Source organism: Equus caballus, chromosome 3, assembly GCF_041296265.1.
Source record: "Equus caballus isolate H_3958 breed thoroughbred chromosome 3, TB-T2T, whole genome shotgun sequence".
NCBI lineage: Eukaryota > Metazoa > Chordata > Mammalia > Perissodactyla > Equidae > Equus > Equus caballus.
The window spans coordinates 105,215,426-105,243,271 of record NC_091686.1 but is presented as its reverse complement, the minus strand read 5'-3'; the positions used below and the strand labels follow the sequence as shown (position 1 = coordinate 105,243,271).

General features: G+C 48.8%; 1 protein-coding gene across 2 annotated transcripts; it reads left to right on the top strand.

Moving 5' to 3' along the window:
• Nucleotides 1-696: 696 nt before the first annotated feature.
• Nucleotides 697-26,902, top strand: SLC34A2 (solute carrier family 34 member 2). 2 transcript variants are annotated; one of them, XM_014738782.3, is made up of 14 exons: nucleotides 874-910; nucleotides 5,313-5,388; nucleotides 11,353-11,467; nucleotides 11,569-11,703; nucleotides 12,778-12,906; nucleotides 14,351-14,494; nucleotides 15,623-15,734; nucleotides 18,326-18,521; nucleotides 19,283-19,378; nucleotides 19,834-19,954; nucleotides 20,627-20,794; nucleotides 22,219-22,335; nucleotides 22,426-22,550; nucleotides 24,414-26,902. In XM_014738782.3, exons 2-14 carry the CDS (start codon nucleotides 5,371-5,373, stop codon nucleotides 25,038-25,040), a joined length of 2,103 nt encoding a protein of 700 aa, XP_014594268.2. In that variant the 5' UTR covers nucleotides 874-910; nucleotides 5,313-5,370; the 3' UTR covers nucleotides 25,041-26,902. The 2 variants fall into 2 exon arrangements, with proteins under 2 accessions (XP_001499513.2, XP_014594268.2); XM_001499463.5 differs by lacking the exon at nucleotides 5,313-5,388 and having other exon boundaries at nucleotides 697-910.
• Nucleotides 26,903-27,846: the final 944 nt, after the last annotated feature.

Here is a 27,846-nt window from a genome sequence, read left to right as displayed (position 1 = left end):
AAGCTGCTCTTACCCAGGGAAGGTGTTTGTGTGGGCATTGGAGAAAACATCTGCCCAGCACGGAACTGGGTGGCTGTTAGGGTAAGCGCCATGACGGGCTCTCCCTGGGACGGGTCTTCTCACAGCCCAGATGGAGAAAGACGTGTGGAGACACAGGGAATACCCGGGTACAGCAGAAAGTGAAATAAGGACCATGGTTCGCCAAAGCTGGGACTAGCATGGGGGGAGCGGGTCTCCTGGAGAGAGCAGCTCCCTCCCCTTCCTCAGGCTGGTTAATCCAGCTCTTTCCCGTCGCAGACCCAAGGCTCCAGCTGGTCAAGTGTCTGACTGCTGAGTCTAAGCTACCGGGGCAGAAAGCACCCCAAAGACTGATAAGGCCGAACAATCCTAGCTTTGTTTTGGAAGGATTTGTCCCTGACTTTCCAATTGCCTTTTATCTGTGTCTCAACGTTTCTGACCTCTTCAGCCTCAGAGGAGCTAAACTAGAAGATTCAGGTTCACGGGTAGGAGAAAGCAGTGGATGGGGAGCCCCACTGGTCTCCACTCGCTGGGATCTCCCGCGGCCCGCGTTGGGGCGGAGGAGGGCGCTCCAGCCGGGGGTCAGGGCGCGCGGGACCTTCGCGGCCATGCGGGCACTGGGGACGGGGGACCGGGGACCGGACAGCTTTCTCCCTGCAGCCAGGCCGTCTGTCTTTCCTTGGCGCAGGGCGCGAGGTCACGATGGACTCATTAAGCCGGCAGGTAGGCAGTGCTGCGGCGGCGGCGGCAGGCGGTCCTGGAATGTGCGAGGGGCGTGATGACAGCAGCCGCCGCCGGCCTCTTTGCGCAACACCTTCGCTATATATACGGCGGGGCCGCGGCGCTCCACCTGGGTGCCTCGTTCGGTCCATTACCTGCGCAGGGAGCGCTGGTGAGTACCGCCGCTGGGGCAAGAGCGCTTCCTGCTCTTTCCGCTCTTGAAAGAACCTTAATTTACTTTTAATTTACTTAATTCTCTTAATTCCTCCAGGCTGCCCTCAAGGAACTTGGCTGGCTTTGGGCTGCAGAAGAGAAAAAAAATAATAAACCTTTCCCAGACTTTCAGATCCTCCCCCCTTAATATTACTGCTATTGCTGTTATTACCACTCCTATGACTACACTGTTAACTACTGGCAGTGTTATTAATCAGCTGTACTTGGGGATTCTAGAATTATAGATGCTTTGGGATTCTTGGGTTTGGGGAGGAAAAATAGGGGAACGTAGGAATCAGGACGACTGGGCTCTCTTTTTGGTCACTAACTGGATATGTGACCCAAGGCAGGTCCCTGGGAGTCCCTGGGCCTCAGTTTCCCCTCTTTACAAGAACAGAACCGTCTCAGAGTCTTTCCTGTGCTGAAAATTCTAAGTTTTTGTGGTTGCCCAGCAATGCGATGCCCCCTCCTGTGACTTCCACGTGTCCCGCTTCTTGTTTGCAGAATTATTGCAGCAAACAGTCCTAGTTTGCTGGTCCCATCAGTGCAAGCGGCTATCAGCAAAGGGCCTGTCCTTCAGTTTTGTCTTGGGAGAATAGAGCCCACAATTTCTCAGTATTTTCAGAGTCAGAGGGAAGTGGGGGGCGGCGGGCGGCTGGGGAGACGCCTTACAAGATTTGCACAGGTGCAGTTGGATTGAGGGCACCCAGCATCTTCCAGGCCAGAAAGAAGAGGGACATAGTATGGAGTTAATTCAGTTTTAAGATTCCCCCGGGTCGATGCCTACCACGGGTCGCTGGCATTGAGATGAGAAGAGTTAGAATCTCTCCATTTTTTCTAAGGAAGAAGCAACTTTCTCAAACCTGTTGATTTCACGGAGGCAGCTTGTGGATTTCACCACTTAGAATCTCCTCTCCCTGTTCAGGTTCACCAAGAGATTTCTGTTAGCTCTGCTCGCTCCGCCCTGTTTCTCTTTCTTTCCTTTTGTTCCCCCTACTGTGCCAGCAGTTCTTTAACCTGTTCTGTGTTGGGTGTTCTTGAAAAACAACAAGTCGTGCCTTATAGGATTGACAATTGTTTCAGATTGTTGAGTGTTTAAATCTCTTGGTCAGAGCCAGCCCACCAGCTGATAATGATCTCTTCTCTATTTTTATAACTTTGGTGGCAAGAAAGGCATGCTTTTAAAAGGCTGGGATGTTCAACAGATTGCTCCCTCCAAAATCTACTCCAAACCACTCACCCATCTCATTGAAACAAGTCCCCAGAAGTGGGAGGACAGACGTCTGGGTTGTTGCTCTTAGACGCAAAGCTGACATAAAAATAGCCTGAATTCAATTTAATGAAGAAAATAGCTTCTTGGGATCAGTGATTTCGAATAAAACTTTTAATACTATTCTCAGCCGCCTCCCACCTTGCCTTCCTCACCCCACACCCCCACTTCCACCCTGGGGATAAGGGCAATATCAGCAGGGAGTTGTTAGGACATCTTGGTAAATTAATTCATCCTAGTGAATTAAAAAAAGCAAGAGTGAAAAAGAGGGCTGCCAAAAGATGGCGACCATATTTAAGATGTTTATAAATTAACCCTTTTGACCCTCTAATGCAATGCAAAATAATCGGTATAGTGGCAGGTTAATTACAGGATTTATTTTGAAATATAAATACAAATTGAAAGTGTACCAGGAGGGTGTCGTTTGGTAATAGGGCCCTAGTTTATTTATTTTTTTTGAGGAAGCTTAGCCCTGAGCTAACATCTGCCACCAATCCTCCTCTTTTTGCTGAGGAAGGCTGGCCCTGAGCTAACATCAGTTAGGGCCCTAGTTTAAACTGATAGAATAAATGTCTTTTAAAAAATCTATTAGTGCATCTCCCCAAAAGTCTAAACTGAAGCCATTCATCAATGTAAAACCCGGGCCATTTGCTTCCCCCATCTCCCGTCCCACACACCTGCCTCCCACCTCGATGTCCTTGAGAGATTATTTTGTTTTGTGTTGGTTAAAGGAAGCTGAAGAAAAGTAGCCATCACCCTCTTGGGAATTTTTGAAGTCTTGGTTATTCTTTCAAAGTATAAGGAAATATTTCTTCAGCACACTGAGAATATTGGAGCCAGACTGAGTTTGATTTATGTCTGAGGGTGTAGTGTCTGTGGGCCTTGGAGCAATTAATTTCTCCCTGACTCAGTTTTCTCCTCTGTAGAACGGGGATAACATGGGTACTTAAGTATATTTACTAACAAAAATACATAAAATGCATCTGAGATTAAATAGGTTAATTTGTGTACAGGGCTTACGGCAGTGCCTGGCACAAAATGCTCAAAAAACTACATTTGGCTGGCCACAATGTGCCAGAACTGTGTTGTATGCTGGAGCTACAGAGGTCATCCTGCCGTTGCTTGTGGAGGCCACCCCCTGGTGGGAGAATGTGTGTGTGTCCCGGTCTCTCCGTGGGATACTGCCCCGTGCCGCCTCCTCTCCCCACTTCTTCAGATGGCCGTGGGCTGCTGCTGTTCTGAGCATAGGCGGCCCCAGAACAGGTCCTGGTTGGAGAGGCCCAAACAATGCAGAGTGTAAGGGTTGGGAGACTGCCAGGGGCCCTACATTTCCTTGCCACCCACGTCTCAGAAGAGCCGAGAAATTTCCTCTTCTTGGCCTGCAAGAGTTCCTCTTGGCATTGGATACACATGTGGATGCAGGAAGTTGAGCCGAAAAGGTTATCAACACAGCAGGCTCAATTGTAGGGATGAGTGGTGGGGAGTGAGGGAGCAAATGTGTGATCGTAGCCACTGGTCTCCTGCCTGGGTGTTAAAAAACATCTTTCTGGGTATTAGTACCAAACTGCCAAAATGATGACTTTTCCTTCTCTGCTTCTTCTGGCAGGTAGCAGGAGTGTGCTGGAGGAAGCTTGAGGGAAAGTGGGGAGAGGGAACAGCTGGATCAGGGGATGAGGATGGGAAAAAGTCTTTGGAGGGACCCAAAAGCTCCCAGGACCCCTGGTGGTGCCCAAAGCCCCTCCCTAGGGAAGCAGCTTCCAGACAGAACAGTGTCTGCCACACCCCTGGGAGCAGTGGCCTCAGAGTCAGGCTACATCCTCTGTCCAGCCCATTCAATGCTGCCTCTCCTAAAAGGCTTGGCATGTGCCGAATCCAGGTTGCTGGTATGCCAGAAGCCTTTGCCGGAGCTCAGCAGCCTGTCATTACAGCATTCTTGGCTGCATTTCTAGCCTCTGAATGACTAGGCAGGAGTGACACCTGCATAGAGATGAGCCCTGCCAGGTCTCCCAGAAACCCTCCGAGCCCCCTGGAGCCTGGGCCTGAGGCCCCTTGGTACCCTGCTGCTTTGATGGGACCTGGAGGATTCCTTCTCTCTCTGTCTTGGCAACCGACTGTGAGGTCAATGGAAAGGGCCTCAGCTTTGGAACCAGCAGTCCTGAGTTCAAATCCTGACTCAATCCCTAGGTAGCTATGGAACTTTCTTAATTTTGCTGTGCCTCAGTTTCTTTGTAGGCTGGAAAAAACTGCTTCCTTTTCATAAGAGTTAATGAGGTCACAGATCATGTTGGGCACTCGCCTATAATAAAACAAACTGTAGCTCCTTTATCTCTCTTGCTTTGGGTTCATTTATTGCAGGAATGTTTACCGAGGGTCTGCTTCCGTGCTGAGTACTGAGATGAAGAGCTTATGGTCTGGGCAAAGTGGAGTTAAGTCTCTTCATTGTTCATGGTGCAATGCATTTCACAAAGTTCTGAGTGCTGGCTCCACCAGACGCTATGTTCAGGGCCTCACCTATACTCATGAATTAGTCCCATGACAGCTCAGTGAGGGAGCTGGTATTGTCCCCATTTTTGGGATGATGACACTGAAGCTTGGAGAAGCTCAGGGTCACTCACAGTGAGTGGCAGGACTCTCATTGAGAAACCAGTGTGTGGTTCTCTCTCCTGGTACTGCGTGCCAGGCCTCATGGTATCAGCAGAGGTGGCAACTCCAGGGACCCAGAGGAGCCCCTGCACAGCTGCCTAGTCATGAGGCTGATCATGGGGAGTTTGCTCCAGGTCCTGCCTTTACTCCAGATCTGTGGGGTCAGCCTGCACAGAGTGCTGGGGCTTTGCTGGCCAGGAGAGCAGGAAGATTGAGGCCTTTGTGCCCGCACTGCCAAGTATAGTGGTTGGGTGTCAGGTGCTCTGATTTCCCCCCTGCCTGGGTCCGGAGAGGAACAGCTTGAGCTGTCAAGGTGGAGAGGACTAGGAGGGGAGTGGCCAGCAGTTTCAGAGAGCTCTGGGCTGGGTCCGATGGCGCTCCGGGCTCCCTGCCCTTTGAGGGGCAATGCTTTGGTGTGTGGCCCTGCACATCCTTTCCTTACCTGCAGGTGTCTAGCACAGTGAACACCCACAAACTGATGGAGGAGACGATGCACGGACCAGAAAATGAAGTGCAGCATGAGGGTAAATAATTGCTTCATCAGGGAAGTATTTGTAAAAAAGAAATGGGCTTGTGACAAATAGTTGAACTCAGAACAGGGAAGACAAGACTTCCCAGAAGGAGGAGTAGAGACATTTAATAGAGATTTGCCTTTGCTTTTTGGGGACGCTAACAGTAAATGAGTATCTGAAGGTGAATGACAGAGGCACAGGCCTCATACAGGGTATGTATTCAAGACCGTTAGAGCCAGCCCTGATGGCCTGATGGTTAAAGTTGAATGCTCACCACTTCAGTGGCCCAGATTCACTTTTTGGTCATAGAACCACCCACTCATCTGTCAGCCGTCATACTGTGGCTGTGGCTCACATAGAAGAACTAGAATGACTTAAACAACTAGGATGTACAAACATGTACTGGGGCATTGGGGGAAAAAAAAAGGAGGAAGATTGTCAACAGATGCTAGCTCAGGGTGAATCTTTCCTTGCAAAAGAAACAAAAGACACTTAGCTTTTTGGATCCCTTGCCATCATATTCTATTCCTTTCTGTTCAGTTCAGTGCAAATGGGTCTGCCCATTCCAATGCTTATAGTATTATAAACTACTTGGATGCTGGACCATGGGAATGTCTGTTTCTGTGTTCGCTAGACACTTCATGTTCACTTCTTGAAAGAATGACTGATCAATCAGAGAAATGCACTCACCGAAAACATCACTTAAATAATAAACAAATAATCATCCTTCTTACAGCATGCTGCTGAGAATGTTTCCCTAATGTGGCTGCTGTGTCATCCAGGCTGTGTGCAGTTTCTTGACACAGTTCCTCCATCCAACAGATCTTGGCCAACCCAACTTGCATATGGTGATGAGGGACAACCACTCTTCAGAAAGATTCAGGCTGGAGTTGTTTCCTATGCGTAATCAACCGGGACCAGGGCCTTCCTTCAGCAAACCCTGTATGTTGATTCCTCCATTCACAATATAAAGTGCCTACTGTGTGCAGTCTACTGAGCACTGGAAGAAAAAGAATAACAGATGGCTCCTGCCCTCAAAAACTTAAATTCCAATTGGGAAGGCAGTATAAATGTGTGTGAGATAGGAGAACAATTCTAGAATTAATTAAGATCATGAGAAAAGAGAGGTGATGCAAAGTCACAATTTTCAAATTTTTCTTTCAAATTGCCCCCAGAGAAGGAGAGTCAGGTATATGAACCTCTGGGGTTTGAGTAGCCCAGAACAGCCCATTGCAAGCTCAAAGCAATTTTTGTTTTTTATAAATTTAAATAAATTTTGCATTCTATACTATAATATGTCCCTGCTTATTTTAGTATGATAGCTGATAACCACAAGGTTTACATGTGCCAGGCACTGTTATGAGAACTCAAAACAAAACACACTTAACCATCACAAGAATCTTTCCTAGGTAGTATCCTCATTTGACATATGCGGAAACAGAGTCAAAGAACTGGCCCAAAGTCACACAGGAAACGGCAGAGCTGAAACTTGAACCCAGGCAGCTGGGAGCTAAAGTCCAGCCTTCTAACCTCTAGACCAGTAGTTCTCAGTCCCTAAGGGACATTTGGCAATGTCTGGAGACATTTTTGGTTGTTACAACTAAGGCTGAGGGGGCCAGAGATGCATCCAGTGAGCAGAGGCCAGGGATGCTGTTAAACATCCTACAAAGCACAGGACAGGCCGCCATGGCGAAGTATTTTCTGGCCCCAAATGTCAGTAGAGCCAAAGTTGAGAAACAGTTTGCACCTTGTAAATATCGCATCTCAAATGTAAATTATCTACCAGTCACATTATTTAATATTCCTTTTCCCCGATTATGTGAATAAAATCAGCTCCAGGAAGGTATGTTTATGTCACGGCCAAGGATGTTGGGGAATAAGGGCCCCAACCTCACTGACAGGTAGAGCTGTGTTTAAAAACTGGCTCTGTCACTCACCTCCAGGGTGACTTTGAATCAGTTGCTTAATCTCTTTGAGCTCGAGGGTGTCCCATGTGCAAATGGAGATGGTCATGACCCCTTTCTTGCATAAAGATTGAAGGAGATAATATGTGCTGAGCACAAGCACAGCGCCTGGTGTTCATTAAATGGTAGTTGTTGTTGTTAGAAATCAATTAAAGGATGTCACAGTGCGGTGTGGTGCAGTGCCAAATGAGTCACACGGGTAGGACGTGCAAGGGGTGTGAAGGGCAAGACCAGAGAATCGGGGGGAACTCAGGCGGAAGGGGAGGGAGGGCTCGGGCTGAGCCAAAAGGGGTAGAGAAAGAGATGGGGGGAGGGTCTCCTAATAGCGGGCTGCCTGGGCAAAAGCAGAGGTGGCACTCTACCGAGAGGATTCAGGGTCCCTATTTCAGGTCAGTGTGACCGAGCACAGAGATCATTTGGGGAGCAGTGGGCAATAAAAGATGGGGAGTCCACACCATCACAGCTGGGTGTTAGGAATTTACCCTGTGGACACTGGGGACCAAACCAGTTAAACAGGCTGCTGTGTTGGTCTAGACAGGAGGTGCTGAGGCCCAGCCAGGGGGGGTGGCACTGGGAACCAGGGGTAGAATCAGCAGGTCCTGGTGCTGGCTGGATTTGGGGGCTGTGGGAGAGTCTGGGAGGATGATAACAGGAATCACATAAGCAGCAAAGTTCCACAGAAATGTGCTGGATCTAGGTTAGGGTGAATTTGAAGTTCTGACTTCTGTACACGGCACATGAACATTGAAGATCGGAGGCCTAGAGGTGCGAATGCTTTTGTACGAATATCGGGTGGGAGGTGCTTCAAGACCGAGATCACGGCACTCACTTCCTCCCCGGATTCTGTATACGGTGAGTGGGCCACTGACTTCTGCCATCAGATTGTTGAAGCATCTTTTCCATTTGCCTAGCATTGGGCCTTTAATCAGATATATTTCACGTTTGATGTTACTAATGCATGACTCACTCCTTCCAGGAGTGTTCCAGCTCATGTAACAATTGAGAGACAAGCACGGACTCCAGAGCCAGAGAAACTCTCAAATCACGCCTACCACTTAGGCCGAGTGGCTTCACCCCTCTGAGTGTTTCGGTTTGCTCGTCTGTGAAATGGGAATGACCCTAACCCCTCACAGGGTTGCTCAGAGGAGTGACATGAACCAACTCATGGAACAGATTTCTGTTCTAAGCGCTTTACAGAAATTAACTCATTGAAGTTGCCTAATGACCCAATAGGTTATAAACTAATATAATCCCCTTCTACATAAGGGAAACTGAGGCACAGAGCAGTCAAGTGACTTGCCCCAGGTCACAGTGCATCTGGGGCAGAGCTAGAGTTTGGTTCTGAACATCTATGCTGGGTAAAGTACCCAGTCTAGTGCCTGACTGAAACTGAGTGTTCCAAGATTGTTAGTTTCTTTCCCCAAGACGCTGTGGCTGAGGATGCCTGTGCTGGGAGAGTCAGAGGGATAGACACTTTACCTACAGTCAGAAAACACGTTTTCTTTTCAACCTCTGTGCCGTTTCAAACCCAAGCTGGTTCACCCACATGGCAGCTTCAAGCTGAGGTTGGAGGTCTCCCAGGTCAGCCTTGGCCTCTCCTCCTCAACCACCTGCCTCCACCCCACCTCCCCTGCCCAGGCCCCAGCCATGTAGCTGCTGCTCAGCACAGCCCAGGAAGGAGCTCCAGCCAGCAGGCCTGGGGAGCGGCAGGCTTTACCCTGCCTTTGATTGTCAGTGTAAAAAGGCTTTTCATTGAGCCTGAGGGAGGAGTTCAACCTGTGACAGGCACTGCAACTCCAGGAGGTACTATGTGAGAAGCAGCCCTGCCCCTCGAAACCAGCCAAAGCACCACCCAAAGCTCTGGATTCACACTGACCTGGGCTCAAGGCCCTCCCACCTGGGATCTTGGGCAAGTCACTTAGCCTCCTTGTGCGTGAGTTGCTTCATCTGTATAATGGGAGAATAATGACCCCTCCCTGAATGGGTGGCTGTGAGCTTGTGGGAAGTGCCTAGCACAGCCTGGCTCAATAAATATTAGCTCTCACTGGCTGGGCAGGTCCCAGCATCCTACTCAGAAAGCACATGAGGCCTATTGTGTACCAGGCCATGGGCTGGGTGCTTATTAAGCTGAAATGAAAGACCTAATCTGTGCCTTCCTGGAAGCCAGTGACTGCGGAAGCCACTTCCCTGTGATCATGCAACTATGTGCCATGCCGTGTGGTTGCATGAGGAAAGTCGAGAAAGTTCCTTGGGCTAAACAAATTCATAAAAGCCCCTCATGATGGAACTCACAGAATCAGCTTTTTTTCCTCCCCTAGCCTCATCAACATGAATAATGGTAACAATACAGGTGTCCCTGGGCCATCTTACCTTTGTGGGTTTGGGGGTTGGGCTACATCTTTTAAAAGAATTTATAAATTACAGGTAGAAGAAAATAAAAATGACCCACAATCCCACCGCCTACTCTGAACCGCATGGAACATTTCTGGATCCTTATTGAGATCAAGCTGTGAATGGGACCAAAAAGTACTTTTTACTTACTTTTATTTTATTTTTTGCTGATTCTTTATAACCTTTTTAATGGCATGCTGTTACACTGCCTGGATGTACCGTAGTTAATACGATAATTTTCCTATTTTTATTTTTCAACTCTGTAAGTGATAGTGCAGCAAATGTCTTTTGGGTTTGTGTCACCTTTGTTCGGTCAACACACATTTACTGGGCATCATCAATGCACTGGGCAGAGCCGCAGCCCCTGAGGATGCAGGCAGGAACAAGACAAAGCCCCTTTGTTGGTAGAGCCTGCATTCTGGTAGGCAGTAAATAGATCCATTGAAGAAAAATGCTGGAGTCAGACAGACCCAGATTCTGGGAAGCCCTCTCCTAGGAGGTGATCAGAGCAAGGCAGGTATTTCTGATTTTCTGAGAAAAAATATTCCTAGATTCCCACTTCCTAGGAGTGAAATTACTGGGTCAGAGATGTATGAAAAGTGTGAGGCACTTTAGACATTTTGCCAAAGTGTTTCCCAGCGTTTCCAGCAGTGTGCATCTCACAGCATCTTCTCCAGCACAGCATATTAGACTTAAATTTTTTTTTTTTTTTGCTAATTTGATAGCTCCCTGTTTTAATATGTATATTTTGGATTGCTAATGAGGCAGAACTTATTTTTAAATAAGTGTTTTAGCCACTTGTACTTCTTCTGTGAACTGTTTGTCCCAGTCCTCTGGGCCACCTTGTCTAACGAGCGTCAAAGGGCAGGACTGTCAGGAGTGGGCTTTCCGGTGTGCCAAGAGCCACAGCTCCTCTCTGTGTAACCAAGAAAGGCTTTGTGCAGAAAATGAGTTGTGAGGAAGTCTCTACTGCGGGCTGGGAAGAATGTCGTTCTGACGAAGGGTCATTAATGCGGGCAGCATAGCGCAATAATAACTGCTACGACTTAGCAGATGCCTGCTTGGCGCCAGGCACTTTCTAGGTATCACCATCAATCTCATAACCCTGCAAAGTATGAAGAACTACTCCCATTTTATAGATGGGGAAACTGACACTTTATGCTCAGAGGCATTAATGGGCTAACCTAAATACACACCCATTCATAAGTGGCCTGGAAGTGGAAAGTCGATGGGGGCCCCCTGGAGGGTCATGAGGACTTGGTGTACCATGAGTTGATGAAGATGGATGAGTTCACATCCCCTTTTCAAATAAAGGAGAGAGTCAAGACAGAGGCTGAGACAGAAGTTAGAGAAATCAAAGGAGGTTCAACTGATTATATAGATATGAGGCTAGCATGGAAAAACGCTTGAGAACTGGTTTGATTTAGTGATAGCCTGGGTGAGTGGTTGAGGGAGGGCTACAGAAGATAAAATGTGGCACTAGGATGCCACACTTCTAAGGTATAACACGACCCCCCTTCACTCTCCCAATTCCTTGCAGCCGCTGGGTCTCCCTGTCATGGCAACTGAGTGCGCCTCCTTTGAGTGGCTGCTTCTTTAAGCTCTGTTTTCCCGTCCACAGACCATGGCTCCTTGGCCTGAGTTGGAAAATGCCCAGCCCAACTCCAATAAATACATCGAAGGGGCCACTAGCCAACAATCTGCCACACCTGCGAAAGGCAAGGAGAAGGACCAAAGTAAGTGCCGCTCATCCAGCCCCAGACCGGCCTCCTGGGAGGATCCTGGGAGAGACATCTGACTCCTCATTCCTCATGGCCTTTATTGCTTGTTTGGGCAGATGACACCGGGACCCCTGTAACCAAGATTGAACTGCTGCCATCCTACTCCACCGCGACACTGATAGGGGAGCCTACAGAGGTGGAAGACCCCTGGGACCTGCCGGCGCTTCAGAACACGGGGATCAAGTGGTCGGGTAAAAATGAGTCCGGCTGGGGTAGGCTGGAGGGGACTGCCTGTGGGCAAGGAGTTCACTGTCTTCAGTGTCATCTCCTTCACGTCATCCTCCCCCTTTCCCTCGTTCTCTGCCCCTTCAAACGAAGGTCCTGGCTAGGGATGCCTCCTGGCTGTCTGGGAGGCTTAGAGTCAAAGGCCAGTGTAATGACTGGGGATCTCTCGTTCTTTCTTTCATTCAACAAAGGTGCCAGGCTCTGGGGTTATAACAGGCCAGGCATGGTGCTGCTCCTTAGAATGCATCGCATGCTGACCAGGCCCCGGGTACCATCAAGGTGCCCTGGATGCAGCAGTGAGCAGACAAGGCCCCTGCTCTGAGAGCTCCAAGGTGGGGGGTGGGGGGGTCCCCTTACCTAAACGCAGCCACCAGGGCAGGCTCCCAGAAGATAGAGAAGGTACAGGCAGAACAGCTGGCTGCAAGCAAACCCTGCATTTCTTTTCCAGGTGCAGGGTGTCAAGTCTGTGGAATCCACAGCTGGGTGGGGAAGGGAGCTGGGAGGCAGGAGGTGAGAACCACTTTAAAAGCGAGTGGAGAAAGCAGCAGCCAAGGATGTAGCATTCCAGGATGTGTGAGGGCCCAAGCCCTCCCCAGAGGGAGGCTGTGATTGCTACCTTGCAGGCACATTCTAGAAAATATTCTGTCCTGTTCTGAAGGGGCTTAGGAGGGCCTTTATCTCTGACCCCTCACTTAGCAGATGGCAAGATGTCTTAACTGCCACACTCAGCGACCCTGGTTCAGCTGAGCCTGGAGCCTGGTTTGCCTGTCTGTGCCCCAGGCGACACTGAACCTCTCCTCCCAAATGCAAATCCTTTAGATACCCTTCACCAGGGTTTTCAGCTAAATGGACGACAGTGGTAATTGCTTGGAAAACTGCAGCCTAGGAAGTGGTTGCGTGGTTGCGTCCCATCTCTAGGCCTTAGAACGTAAATTTACAGCTGCCTGGCCAGGAGGTGGGGTGGGGGAGTTCTGAGCTCATTGCCAAACTTCTCAGTGTTTCAACACTTAAAAGCATTTGTGCTTTTTCCTCTGCTCCAGAGAGAGACACCAGAGGGAAGATTCTCTGTGTCTTCCAAGGGATTGGCAAATTCATCCTGCTTCTGGGGTTTCTCTACTTGTTCGTGTGCTCCTTGGATGTCCTCAGCAGCGCCTTCCAGCTGGTTGGAGGTATGGAGGAAAAGGTCAAGGTCAGGGTTGGGGGAGTTCTTATTGAATTTGGCTCAGACCATTGCGATGCAGCAAGCCCTCTCCACTTGCAGCCTCCTGGGGTGTTTGAGGGCTGGAAGCCAGCTCGGAACATCTGGTGAAGCCTATGCCCCCATTTTAAAGAAGACAAAATGGACACCTATAAAAGGACTATGACTGGCTGAGATGGCTGAGGCCAGGAGCCAGTCCCAAACTATCAGCCCCTTGTGTTTGTCCACAAACCTTGGACAGGAAGCTGATCGACACAAAGACTTATCAAAGGGATTCCCTGCCATCTTTGGGCCCCCCACCCTAAGTGGAGAGGAGATAATTGGATAAGGGTGTTCTCTTAGGCCAAGGTGACCTCAGAGCTGGTCCTTTGCGGGAGAAGGACATGGGTCCCTGGGCTGGGGGAATCTGCATCCATAGCAGTTGCCTAAACATCTCCCAGGACTAAGTGTGGCTATGCAGTATGAGGGGAACCCAGAAGTACTTGGTCCACCTTTGTACCCAAAATGGGTGACAACAGTGATAGCCAGCACTTTGAGTGCCTGCTGGGTGCAGGCATTTTCAGTGGCACTGTCTTAAACATTCCTTTCCAAAGCCCTTCCCGTTTACAGAGGAGAGGACCGAGGCTCAGAGATCACTGCCCGGCCCCACAAGGTTCATAGCCTGTAACTGATGTAGTGAGATTCAAACTCAGATCCACGTGACACAGAAGACAGACCATGGATTTCCACATCCCTTGGTGCCTCTCTTGAGAACTCATCTTTTTGACCTGGGAGAATTGGGGAGGGGAGCACTTATTGGAGCGTGAGGGGGGACTGACTTCCTGGAAGCCACCTCTAGTCGCCCTGTTCTCAGGTAGCATCAGTGAGGGTCTTTGCTCTCTGACTATCTCAGACAAGACACCTTGACTCTCTGGGCCTCAGTCTTTATATAAAATGGATTGGGGAATAAATTGATGGTCTCAGAGGCACACTCTCAAAATGATGCTCCCAGCATTCGCTTACAGGATGCAGTTGGGGCTGGGGGTTAGGGAGTAGATAGAGGAGAATGAGGAGATCCACTCCTGGAGGATAAACCTTCTGAATTGGGGTATATCCCAGAGAAGAGAATTAGGGCGTTAGGAGGTTCACTGATACTCGTCGGGCCAAGTACAGAGTCAAGGCCATGTTCATGACCAGAGAAGGCTGGAGGAGGGCTTGCTGGTGGAATGGGAGAAGCACAGGAGGTTGAAGGGACAAGTGGAACAAAGAGTGGGGGGTAGGGGCAGCTAGGTCAAAGAAGTGGAGATACGGCATCAGTGCAGCGCTGGGAAGAAGCATGAGAAAGGAGGATGTCATGGGTACCAGCGTGGCTGGAGATTTCTAGGTACCCTGCACCCACCCAACCCCCATCATGTGGCCATGGGTTTGTTTTTCAGGAAAGGTGGCCGGGCAGTTCTTCAGCAACAACTCTATTATGTCCAACCCTGTGGCGGGGCTGGTGATTGGGGTGCTGGTGACCGTCCTGGTGCAGAGCTCCAGCACCTCCTCGTCCATCATTGTCAGCATGGTGGCTTCCTCACGTGAGTTTAGGCACCCACGAGTCCAGATGCATTCCAGCCATTTCTCTGTCCAACTGGGGAGCCTGGGAGTTACTCTGAATATGTCCAGGCTTGTCATCATTAGCTTCCTATCTTGTCCAACTGTGATATATTCCACTTTCGATCCTAGGCAGCCTCCTGTTTCCATTTCCATAGCTGAGTCTGATAATAGACCCAGTATTTGAAGAGTCAGCTCTGAATTATCTAGAACTGTGCTGTCCAGTCCAGCAGCCACTAGCCACGTGTAGCTATTTAATTGCATTTAACCTTAATTGATTTTAATTTAAAATATAAAATTCTGGGGGCAGCCTGGTGGCATAGTGGTTAAGTTTGCATGCTTTGCTTCAGCAGCCCAGGGTTTGTGGGTTCAGATCCCACACATGGACCTACACACTGCCCATCAAGCCATGCTGTGGTGGCGTCCCACATATAAAATAGAGGAAGATTGGCACAGATGTTAGCTCAGGGCCAATCTTCCTCACCAAAACAAAAAACTGAGCTTGGCAGTTGGCATTCCAAACTTGAACCTACCTGATATTTATTCTGGCTGAACTGAGACAGAACCCCCTGAGGGGGACCAGTTTGAGCTGGTTAATTTTCAGCCCAAACCAGCATTTTAGCCCACATTAACTAGAACCTTTTATGGGCCAAATTAGAATAAGATATCATTTCAAAATACGTTACATTTATGTGTCAGAACATTGTGGCAATATACTAATTTTGTTAGAAAAAGAAATCGTACTGCCAAGAATTTGCCGTAATAAACACACTAGTCCTCGTCTCCCTTAAGCTGCCCTGGCCTCTGTCACACGGAGGAGAGAGGGATTTAGAAAGGCACTTTTAAACTGGGATCCACGGAAGGGCTTCGTGGAGTCTGTGAAGTCCCTGAAATTAGGCACTGGAAATTTTGGGGGTGGTACACGTGAATATTTCTACGGTGAGCTGCCCCAGCTTTCATCAGATTCACAGCGAGCGAGGTACAGACCTCAAAGAGGTTAAGAACTGCTACTTTAGGGAACTGCCAGCCTGAACAAGGAATGTCAGGAACCCAGCCAGGCTGCCTCCCTAAACTTGCTAACTTGCCGACCTCGTCTTCTCCCCATGCTCCAGTGCTCACAGTGCGGACTGCCGTCCCCATCATCATGGGGGCCAACATTGGGACCTCGATCACCAACACCATCGTGGCGCTCATGCAGGCAGGAGACCGGAATGAATTCAGAAGGTAGGAGGCTCAGAACCAGCCTTTGCCACCATCAGGCGCATCGGTTTGGCCAGGTTGTTGTAACTACCTTTAACTAGCGAGTAAGAATATGCTTGTCATTCCTGGATCGTAGAGAAGTCACCGCAGTGGAATACAGCTAGGGGCTGGGATCACACACTTACCAGCAATTAAACTCAGCTCCCTGGTGTGCATGGCAGGGATAATAATAGTATCTGTCACCACTGTGTTGTCTAAGGGATTAAACACAACCATACAGGTAAATGATTAGCAAGGTGCTTGGCAAGCCCTCGCTAGAAGCTTACCTACAGGCCGGTGTAGTTAAAACAAGCCCAGTTGGGATAGGATTTTCTGTCCCACTTAGTCATAAATAATTATAACCTCCAAAAGCTTCCATTTTTGGCCAACTGAATCCAGGCCACTTTTTCTTTGTTCTTCACTGCATGCCAATAAAAGGCAAAATGTAGCTTTGTGGATGCGTAAGATCTGAAAATGGGGCGGGTTGGATATAGGCAAGGGGAAGCCTCTCTTCTAACGGGTGAGGCACTTTTTGCAGAGCTTATTAAAGTGCAGAAGCAGTTACCAGGGTGTCCACAAGATGTGCTCACTGTGCGGGTCAGGCAGATGGCGTCAAACAGGCTGGTAGGGGGGGCTAGCAAACATCGTCCCTCCTGCGTTGGTGATTTGGAGGCAGCAGATGTCTGCAGAGACATTCACTGCCCCAGAGGCGCGGCTGACCTCCTTTGGTCCCTGATACAATGTCCCAAGTGTCACAACAATAATACACGTTATCCAGGGCGCTTGCGAATTTGATCTTCTCAAGAAGTCCAGCAGGCTTTTTTTTTTTTTTCCCTGAGGAAGATGCACCCTGAGCTAACATCTGTTGCCAATCTTCCTCCTTTTGTATGTGAGCCAACACAACAGTGTGGCCACTGACAGACAAGTGGTATATGTCCGTGCACGGGAACCGAACCTGGGCCACTGAATTTAACCAGTAGGCCACCAGGGCTGGCCTTTGAGTAGGCTTTTTTATGTCCCATCTTATAAATCTAGGAATGCAAAGAGATTAAGTAACTTCACTGAGGGGAATGGCTGGGACTCAATCCAGGTTTTCTTATTTTAGATTTTGGGGTCTTTTCACACTAACTTTTGCCTCTGGATAACCTATGAGATATAAAAGTAAGATCTATGAAGGTGCCTACACAGAGGAATATAACTGACCTAGCTCGCCTGGTTTGGGCTCTCTAAATAGATTGCTTTCAGTAACTTCTTAGGTAATGTGTATCTTTCTTTCCTGGTGGTTTGGATTATGTTCTTAGACAGATTCCTAGAACAATAATTACTATATTAAACAGCTGTAAAACTCTTAAAACATTTTGCCAAACTGCTAAGAAGTATTTGTGTCACTTTACATCAGCATTGTATGAAAAAGTCTTAAATCATTCTCTCTAGGAAGAAAAAGTTACTTTTTAAAATATTAGCTAATAAGGTAGGTGAAAGTTTGTACTCACAAATAAATAAATTACAAATAAATTTCTTTTACTACTAGAGAATTTAAGCATTCTCTCTCACATGTTTTATTAACTTCTCTCTGTTCATATCCCATGTCCCATTTGGTTTTGGGTGTTTTTTGACATGCAGATGTTTTTAATTTAATTTTATTTTTAATTTAATTTTTTTTTTTTGAGGAAGAGTAGCCCTGAGCTAACTGCTGCCAATCCTTCTCTTTTTGCTGAGGAAGACTGGCCCTGAGCTAACATCCATGCCCATCTTCCTCTACTTTATATGTGGGACGCCTATCACAGCATGGCATGCCAAGCAGTGCCATGTCCACACCCGGGATCTGAACCGGCAAACCCCAGGCTGCCGAGAAGTGGAATGTGTGCACTTAACTGCTGCACCCTGCAGATGTTTATAAAAGGAAAATTTCTTCATTAAGGAAAACGACTAGAGTTTCTTAATCTGGAGACAGAAGGATGGAATTCAGGGAGAACCTGTGAATTTTCTCAGATAGAAGAAAATTGTGGTATATACTAGCCTTGTTTCTTGTGGAGACTGTTCAAATGTATCATCAGAGTCTCAAGATCTTTAAAAAAGGGTTCAGAATTCAGGTGTGTAGAGGGCTTTGACGATGACCATCATCCTGGTCCCCACCTTTCCAAAGGAAGGGTGTCTTCGATATGTGTGAGTCAAAAGTGGTTTTGATGCACTCCTTCCAAACAGTGGTCATGGAGCTAATTGCTGCAGCTGTCACGTGGCTAGTTCCTTTTTTCCCAAGAGGAGAGCACTGAGTGCTGTCTGATTGGTGGGAAAGGCTCTGCCAGGCAGTGGGAGACAAGGATCCTGGACCCAGTGCCCCTGCAGTGGTCTTCAACTCCTCTATGCTTGCTGGTCCTCAATTTCCTCCTCTGTCAAATGGGCATATTAATACCACCCACTTTGAGGATTGCTGTGAGGACGAATTGAGATTGTACACACTTGTGTACACAGGTGACACCTGGCAGATGATACAAGTAATGACCTACCTAGACTGGTGCCCACTTGCCCTTTGACTAACCTGGCCATTGGCTTGGGGTGGGGTTCCCCTCCTGTAGGGCTTTTGCGGGGGCCACTGTCCACGACTTCTTCAACTGGCTCTCCGTGTTGGTGCTCTTGCCCCTGGAAGCCGCCACCCATTATCTGGAGATCCTGACCAACCTGGTGGTGAACAGCTTCAACTTCAAGAATGGAGAAGATGCCCCAGCACTTCTGAAAGTTATCACAGATCCTTTCACAAAGCTCATAGTCCAGGTAACCAGCTTCGTTCAGACAGGGAAGGGAGCTAACTCCCTCCCCCTTCCCCTACCCTCCTCAGAGGGGCAGAGATGGTGGAGAAGGATGAGTATAAACATGGCTCTTTGGTGGCCTCTGAAAAAGGCCAAGGCGGGGGGCGCAGAACTTCAGAGACACTGGGGAGTCATTGGCCTTTTTGGTTTCCTTGACTTCAACACGTGTCATCTTTATTGGAGTCGGGGTGGGGGATGGCGAGTGCCTCTCAAGACTCAAAGACTCTCCATTGGACACTTGGGACCACTTTATTCCCACTACTAACCTCAGCATCAGTGGGCTACTTGATAAAAGATTACCCTACTCCCAGCCAAAGAGGAAGTTTCCCGTCCTTCCTTCCATCTCACCCCTCTGGTCACCAGTCTGTCCATATAAGTGAAATAAATGAAAGAAGGCTTTGTGGATGCGGCCTGGGGAGAAAGGGCCAGCTTGGTTTTCTCTGCTTGGTTACCTTCTGGTTTTCTCTGCCATTCGCTCTACCAGTGAATATCTACCGTCTGCTTCCTAGGTACCAGTCCGTGTTCATACAACCATTTATTTATCAAGTACCTGCTGATGTCTTTGTGCTGTGCTCCACCCTGGGAGTGCAGATAGTGAGTCCCAACTCACTCTTGCAGGGGCTCGCAGTCAGGTTCATGTCCTCAGAGCCCCTCTTAACAGCAACCCCCATGCTCTGCCCCACCTCAGTTCTGAGGACACGCTCTTCTGTCTATTGCCTTTCTCAGCTGGATAAAGATGTTATCAACCAAGTTGCACTGAATGACGAAGCAGCCAAAAACAAGAGTCTGATCAAGATTTGGTGCAAAACTTTGACCAGCATGGTAAGTTTCTAAGAACATCACTGGGTGGGTGAATTCTTGGCATACTTTAAGCAAAACCTTTCATTCAAAGTGGGAAAATGGGCAAATAAAAGATAAGGGAAAGGAAAATTAAGGACATGTGAAAAATCAAAATGGGCCAGTGAGAATCCTTAAGGAAACAAGTTGTTGAATGCTGGGTGGACAGACAGAATGCAGTAGGACAAACAGACCCCCTTTTGCCCCACCCTGCACCATGGATACGTTATTTCTGGGTTGTCATCATTTTCATGGCTCTTGGCTTATCTCTGGCTGCCTCTCGGTTTCCATTTATGGAAGGACCCTTGGAAGCAGTGCATCTCGCTTATAGATGCAAACATCAATATGTGTCTCCCTACTGTTCCCCACGTTGTCTGCCACTCCCCACCAAAAGTGAGCACGCTGGACTAGATATACCATTTCTCATGTTTACAACCCAGACGCCGATGAATGTCACCATCCCCTCGGGTGAGAACTGCACCTCCCCTTCCCTCTGTTGGATGGATGGCAACTACACCTGGACCATCAAGAACGTGACCTACCAGAAGAACATTGCCAAATGTGAGTGGAACTCGGTAGAGTGTCAGCCACCCAGTCGGGCTGTCTCGGGTGGTGGTGGGGCTTTCTTCTCTGTGTGGAGCCCCAGTAAGTGATGGAAAGAAGGGCAGTAAGGTTCACTGAGCACCAACTCTGCACCGGGGAATGAGCTATGTGTTTTCACAGTGGAGGAAACTGAGGCTTAGGGGACAGGTGCCAAGCCTAAGGTCCCATGGTAAAGGGCAGAAGCAGTACTGGAAGCCCAGTTCCTCTGGCAGTTCCGTACCATCTGAGAACTCGTCGACAGATTCCAGAGTGCTTCTCCATGTACTTCCATATCCCTTTGACAGTAACTTTATTGTGAGTATCCTCAGTATCATGAGTAAAACACAGCATGGGATTTAGAGATAGAAGAATGGGGTGGGAGGCCTGGATCTGCCCCTGACTAGTTGTGTGATTTTAGATTTCACTTCGTCTTCCAGCCTCAGGCGATCCCACTGGCAGAACACAGCCTCAGGGCTACCCTTAGCTGCAAGGGAAGCTGGGAAGCGTGAGCTCTATTTGGGGCTGCCCTGGGTCAAGCTAAAACCAAGACTCTCTTACTATGAGACAGGAGAATGTTGGAGAATAAATAAGAATCTGTGGCCTCAGGGGGCCCCACATCCTCCTAACAGGGGCTTTTCCTACTCTCTTCAGGCCAGCACATCTTTGTGAATTCCAGCCTTCCGGATCTTGCTGTTGGCATCATCCTGCTGATCATCTCCCTGCTGGTCCTCTGTGGCTGCCTGATCGTCATCGTCAAGCTCCTGGGCTCCGTGCTCCAGGGGCAGGTAGCAGTTGTCATCAAGAAGACCCTCAACACTGGTAGGTGCACTGTCCCTCATTCTGGTCCTTCTAGGGGGTGACATCGCTGTGGCCACCCCAGGGTGGGCTCCTTTAGATTCGCTTCTAGCAATGGCCTCTGCATGGGAGTTTCTCTCTGGATCTGATAAGCTGCAGAAATTAAGATGCCATTCACCCTTGAAATCTTCCTTGGTGTCTTGAGAGGAGCCTGGGGAGTGGGCACAAGCTTCCCTTGCAGGTTTGCAAGGTCCTGAGAAAGAGCTAGCTCAAATCCAGAGAGCTTTGAGGTGGTCTTCCTTCCTGGAAGATTTCCTATATGCTCAGGACTTTACTGGGTCTGTTAGGATCCCTTAGGAAAAAGGGTGACAGATGCCCACTGTGGTCCCCACTTCCCTCTGACTCTTGGGAAGAAAATGTGGTTCTGGATAAATACATCAGCATCCTGAGGCAGCCTCTGCGACTCTACTGGCCAAGAGGAGCTCCTGCTGAGTATGGCGTCCTGGCCAATGAGAGCGAACCTAGCCGAGGACATCACTCCTCTGTGAAATCTCAGTGAAGCAGGGCCAACAATATCTACCTTCCAGGGTTGTCAGAAGGTTGTCTTTAGGAAGAGCTGAGTGGCTCTGGGTGATGCAGGGCCGGGGATGCAGGGCCTGGTCCTGTGCCTGTGGTCCAGAGGGCTGGGTTCGCAGGGCTCCTGAACTGCTGCATTTCCTCAGGGCTCCTTTAAGTGGAAACAAAGGGAGAGGGTGCGCCGTGTCGGGAGACCAGGGCAGGAGGAAGGATGGAGGTCCAAGTGTTCCCAGTGCTTTGGGGAGGAGGGTGGTTATCTGGGTGGTGTCTCAGTCAGTTCAGCTGCTGAAACAAATTACCAGAGCCTGTTTGGCTTAAACAGCAGTAATTAATTTCTCACAGTCCTGAAGCCTGGGAAGTGCAAGATCAGGGTGCCAGCATGGTCAGGTTCTGGTGAGGACCCACTTCCTGATTTACAGATGGCTGCCTTCTCAGTGTGTCCTCACAGGGAGCAGAGAGTGGACGGGAAGCAAGCTGTCTTCTCTGAGGGTACTAATCCATTCATGAGGACTCCACCCTTGTGACCTAATCACCTTCCAAAGGCCCCACTTCCTAATGCCATCACACTGAGGTTAAGGTTTCAATGTGTGAATTTGGGGGGACACAAACATTCAGTCCATAAGAGATGGGTTCAGCATTTCTCACCTCTGACCTCCAGTGAGTATGTGTTTTTGTCTTCATAATCACATGCAGGGTAAAAGGATTCTGAAAATCCGGTTTGCCATTTCAGGTGTGGGGTGGGGAGGCATCTATACAACCTAATCCTCGAGCCCAGCCCAGCCCCCTGGGTCCTGTGGAGGGGCCAGGTGGGCTTCCAATCCACACCTTCCCTAGAAGGATTATAACAGATCTATTTTGCTTCTGTCTTCCAGATTTCCCCTTTCCCTTTGGCTGGGTGACTGGCTACCTGGCCATCCTCGTGGGGGCCGGCATGACCTTCATCGTGCAGAGCAGCTCTGTGTTCACATCTGCTCTGACCCCACTCATTGGTGAGTTTCTCCCTGGCTTCTTCTGGCCGCCACTGCCATCGTCCATGATCCCTTGGGGCTGATGCCATGGGCTTTGTCTTTTTCCTCCAGGTATCGGTGTGATAAGCATTGAGAGGGCGTATCCTCTCACGCTGGGCTCCAACATCGGCACCACCACCACCGCCATTCTAGCCTCCTTAGCCAGCCCAGGGAATACGTTGAAGAGCTCACTCCAGGTCAGGAAATGCTGCACGGGGCAGGGGCTCTGGGGGTGGGATTCAACCCCATCCGCGTTATTGCAAGTAGGTGGTTTCTAACGAGAGTCAAGCTTTGTTCTGTTATGTCAAAACTGTGATGTGGAGGAGAAGCCATGGGGAGACAGATTTGAGAACAGTGAAAGCCATCTGCCCCTCAGAGAGGTAGTGAGACTCCCATCCCTGGTGGTCATTTAAACAAACTTGGGGTGGCCACTTGATAGAGGTGGAAAGCATAGACACCACTTCCTGTCACCTTGCCCCCTCTTGGGGAACTCTGCCTGGACATTAGGAGGTCGCCTGTGGCCTGGGCCTGGCATTACAAGAAAAATCGGGAACCTGCCTTGCCTGGATCAAGTAGGTGACCTTGGGCAAGAAGACTTTTGGTATTTGAATCCTTGTCCCACCACTTACACACTAAGTGACCTTAGGCAGATGACCTAACCTTCAAGCATCAATTCTGTCGTCTGAAAAATGGGAACCATGATCCTTATCTCATTAAGATTATTATAAAGATCTGATGGGGAACTATCTGAAGTCGTGCTGTCCAACAGAAATATAATGTGAGTACAGAATATAAATCTGAGCCACCCATGTAATTTAAAATTTTTTGGGAGCCACATTTTTATTTTTAAATTTTTAATTTTTTGGTGAGGAAGATTAGCCTTGAGCTACCATCTGTTGCCAATCTTACTCTTTTTGCTTGAGGGAGATTGTTGCTGAGCTAACACCTGTGCCAATATCCCTCTATTTTGTATGTGGGATGCCGCCATAGCATGGCTTGATAAGTGGTGTGTAGGTCTCTGCCTGGGATCCGAACCTGCGAACCCTGGGCCCCCGAAGCAGAGCAGGCGAACTTAACCACTACACCACCAGGCCGGGCACAGTAGCCACATTTTTAAAAAGTAAAAAGAAACAGGGAGATCAATTTTAATAACGTGTTTGACTTAACCCATTGTCATTTCAACATGTGACCGATATAAAAAAATTGGTGAGATATTTTACATTCTTTTTTGGGCTAAGTCTTTGAAATCCAGTGTGTATTTTACACTTACGGTGCATCTCAATGTGGAACAGCCACATTTCAAGTGCTCAGTTGCCATACGTGGCTGGCTAGTGGCTAGTGTATTGTACGAGGCTGGTCCCAAGTCCCCAGCATGATGCCTGGCCCCCACTTGGCACACATAGGGAAGTGGCACAGTGCGTGGCCGCTGGAGCCAGGCCACCTGGGTTTGAATCCCACTCTACCATCTGCCACCTATGTGACTTTGGGAAAATAGTTTAGCCTCATGGTGCCTCAGTTTCCCCCTCCATCAAATGGGGATTATGAACATTGCCATCTCATAGGATAGTTTTTGAGGATTGAAGTAATTCACGTAAAGTGCCTAGAACAGTTGCCTCGCACATAAGAAACACACCATAAACATCAGTTGCTGCTGCTATTATTTTTTGTTAGCTGTACCCATCCTTCCTTCACTCTCCCATTGAGCCAAGAAAGTCAGCTATCCTGTGAGCCTTTTCCTTCTGTGCCACCAGCTCTCAACCGCCCAGCTGAAAGCAGCAGGTCCAAGACACTGGGTGGCAGTGGGCGCATTCATGAGGGTCATTTTGCCTAAAGGACTTCTGAAAATTGAGCTGTGATTCAGCAGGTCACCTCCCTTGCCCTCCCTCCTCTTGTCCCCAGACACATAGTAGGTCCTCAGGTAATGCAGGTCTCACTCTGGGCTGAGCTAAGAAGTCAAGGAAGCCCCGTGACTCTGCTACTGATGCCTGCCTGGTGAAGCCCTCCTCTCCACCCCCACCACGCCACAGACCCACTCACCTGTCCAACCTCTTGTGTTTCAGATTGCCCTGTGCCACTTTTTCTTCAACATCTCAGGCATCTTGCTGTGGTACCCAATCCCATTCACCCGCCTGCCCATCCGCCTGGCCAAGGGGCTGGGCAACATCTCAGCTAAGTACCGCTGGTTTGCCATCTTCTACCTGATCTTCCTCTTCTTCCTGGTCCCGCTGGCAGTGTTTGGCCTCTCCCTGGCCGGCTGGCCGGTGCTGGTGGGCGTGGGAGTGCCCATCATCTTCGTGCTTCTTCTCGTGGTGGCCCTCAGGCTCCTGCAGTCCCGCTGCCCACGCATCCTGCCCAGGAAGCTCCAGAACTGGAACTTCCTGCCCTTGTGGATGCACTCGCTGAAGCCCTGGGACAACCTGATCTCCCAGCTCACCGACTGCTGCCAGACACGCTGCTGCTGCTGCTGCCGCGTCTGCTGCCGTGCCTGCTGTCTGCTGTGCGGCTGTCCCAATTGCTGCCGCTGCAGCAAGTGCTGCAAGGACCCGGAGGAGGGGCAGGATATCCCCATCAAGGCCCCCCAGGCCTTTGATAACATGGCCATGAGCAGAGAGCCGCAGGACGAAGTCCCCAAGTCTGAAGTGGATGCCCTGGGCACAAAGACCGTCTCCAGCCTCACAGCCTTGTAGGGGCTGCCCAGAGGTGGGAGGAGGGGCCTCAAGTCCCACATGCTCACACTCCTAGTTCTACATGCCTTTGTCCATCTCATGGGGATTTGTTTCCCATCAAGAAATGGATTTGACATCAGTCCCCACTCTCATTTCCCTTCACCCAGTATATCAGCCTGCATAGTAGTTTCATCTCAGCCCCTGCACCCTGGGTCTTCCCCTCCCAGGAAGGCGCAGAACGACACTGAAAGAGAATTAGACAATGAAACCTGGCCAGAAGAGATGATCTCACCCGCCCCTGCACACAGCTGGGTTGGCTGATAGGACTTATTTTCAGACTCAAACCATCCTCTTCCAAAGGAAAAGCCCCAAGGGAGGAATTTATGGAAGGTTCTCAAAGGTGACATACATACACGTATGCTTTTCTTTATTGTGATAAAGCTCAGACATCTCTTATAGCAAAGACTGGCTTCAACCAAGAGCAGCTGCTCCCAGGCGTCCTTGCCCCAGACCAGCCCAGTTCAGGGGAAATAATGTGTTTGTTTGGAGACCTGGAGAAGACCACAGGTGGGGGTCTTTCCCACTTCCCAGTGCTCCGCAAGTCACCTGAGCAGGTATAGCTAGTCCAAGCAGTTTACCTGCTGTGCTCTCAAGTTTCCGAGATGGGAGCCACATCTGGGCTACAGAGGGAGGTTCAGGACGAACTCTGGCTCACCTGTTGCGCTGTCTTCCTAAGAAGAGAGTGGTCCTGTTCTTGAGCTGGGCAGTTGTAGGATGAGAGCTAGGGAATGGGGAACATTTGAGGAGATAGTTTATCTACCCAAAGGACCTCATTCTTTTTAATCTGACTAACTTAGAGGCCAAATTGACAGACGTTGTGGCTAAAGCCTACTGCTGCTCTCTTGGTCAGATAAAAACCCATCCCTGTTGAGTCTTTTGGAATAAGATATACAGGTTCTCTAAGTCCCCTCCACTGCTGTCACCTGAATCCCAGGCAGCACCTGAGTATGGAACAGTTCTACATTTCTCTCTGCCTGTGTGCTCCCTGTGCAAGATGACTGAGTCAGCTTTTGGTGGTCAGCTTCCATCCATCCATCTATCCGTCCAAGCCAGAACCTCTTTCCAAACATTCTCCCATAGATAGATGAACGTTGATTTCCTTCTCTCTAAGGGCAGAAACCAGGGCATGCTGGACTGCCCACAGAACTGTGGTCATCAAGTAGCAGTAGGGGTCTGTGTGTGTCCATGAGTCCAAGGGATGTGTTCCTTCTTGCCCCAGATGCCTTCTCTGTGCCTTCTAGAGCCTCTTCTTGTAGTTATACCTCTTCCCTCCACTGCTCCTCACCCTAAGGAGTTCCAATTCTCCCCAGAGACTGAGTGATCTTCGATCAAGTCTGAGAAAGGGAGATTCGTGCAGCCACACTCTAGACCCTTCCCTCCCCATCCTAGCTTATCCATCATCCTAACAGGTTGGGGAAACAAACTGAGCCCTCCCCCGACCTTCCCCCATGTAGATACCAATTCCCAAACAGAGCCATTTATACTCTCTATTTATGGTCACACACTTGTACAGCGTTTTTCATAAGTTATATAGTAAATAGTAGTGTGATTTGTATTCTATAGTGCTCTCATTTGGAAATAAGGCCAGGTTCTACTATGAAATATAAAGACTGTCTTTGTATATTTTGTAATACCACCTTTTCAGTGTGCCTCTGTAGCCACACCTGTGCCACACACCCTGTAAATATGTAAGTTAAACCTGGGTGGGGCTTTGGCCCTCTTTGCACTCTGATTTTTAAAAATTGGATCCTTGTATCTGCATTAATTGTATTTTTATACTGGTTGTGGGAAGGGAGAAATAAAAAAGATAATCAAACCCAAAAGGAATATGTTACTTTCAATTACAGGGAAATAGGGGCCTCCTGATCTATCTCCTAGAAATGTGAAGTCTCCGTCACTTAATGTCACTACCCACCACCCCACCACTAAGGCCAGCCACATAATTTGTGGGGCCCCTTGTTCAAAAAGCAGGGGGAAAGTACCACTACAGGTACCAAATATAAAGCTTTCCTTTCTTCCGCAGTCTCTCTCTCTTGACTTACTTTTTTTTTTTTTTAGAAATTTGCTATTTAAAGTAAAAATTTAAATTTAAAGTAATAGCATGAATTTTATGGTTCATCTTTAGATTGTGTAGGGCCAGTTTAAAATTCAAACATAAGAGCTTCTAACTTGTACGTGGAATCACTGAAATTATACAACTCCTATTTTGTAGTTCATACGTGTATTTCATTCCTCCCAGAACAGCTGAAACACTGCACAAAGCTACCTCCGTTATTTCTATTTCTCTTCTGGATATGCGCATGTTCTACCAATATTCTCTGCCTTACTGATGAGTAAGGAAGCTGTGCGAGGAGGAAGGACTGTGGGCTGCCCTTTCCTTCCATGTCGTCATTTTTGGCCTAAGTGGCTGGCTAACACAGGGAAGTAACACTCATGAGAAAAGGATGTGATAGGGTTCGTTAGTCATTAGTTTTGTTGCGCTCCAAGGAAGTTCTGGTTTGAATGGAAAGCGTAGCTTCTTTGTCAGTTGCAGACAAAACACACTTACCTTGTACTTGGCTTTGAGTCTTGCTACACTCCCGCTTGTAGGTCTCCTGAATTCTGTACTCGTGGAGCCTTGCAATTGCTCTATGTGACTGGTGTGGCAAGGAACTGGGCACATATATTGTCCATTCTCTGCTCACATGCATGCTCCATTGTCCCATCAGACTTCACTTACATAACTAAGTTAAAAGATAAAACTATGAATTTCAAGACCCTAGTAGCA

What these genes read in the sequence shown, in the direction of transcription:
- SLC34A2 (XM_001499463.5), top strand. Translation starts at nt 797, where the DNA reads ATGACAGCAGCCGCCGCCGGCCTCTTTGCGCAACACCTTCGCTATATA. An exon ending in CGCCTTCCAGCTGGTTGGAG is followed by an intron (nt 12,907 to 14,350) that starts GTATGGAGGAAA and finishes TTTGTTTTTCAG; the next exon opens with GAAAGGTGGCCGGGCAGTTC. An exon ending in CGTTGAAGAGCTCACTCCAG is followed by an intron (nt 22,551 to 24,413) that starts GTCAGGAAATGC and finishes CTTGTGTTTCAG; the next exon opens with ATTGCCCTGTGCCACTTTTT.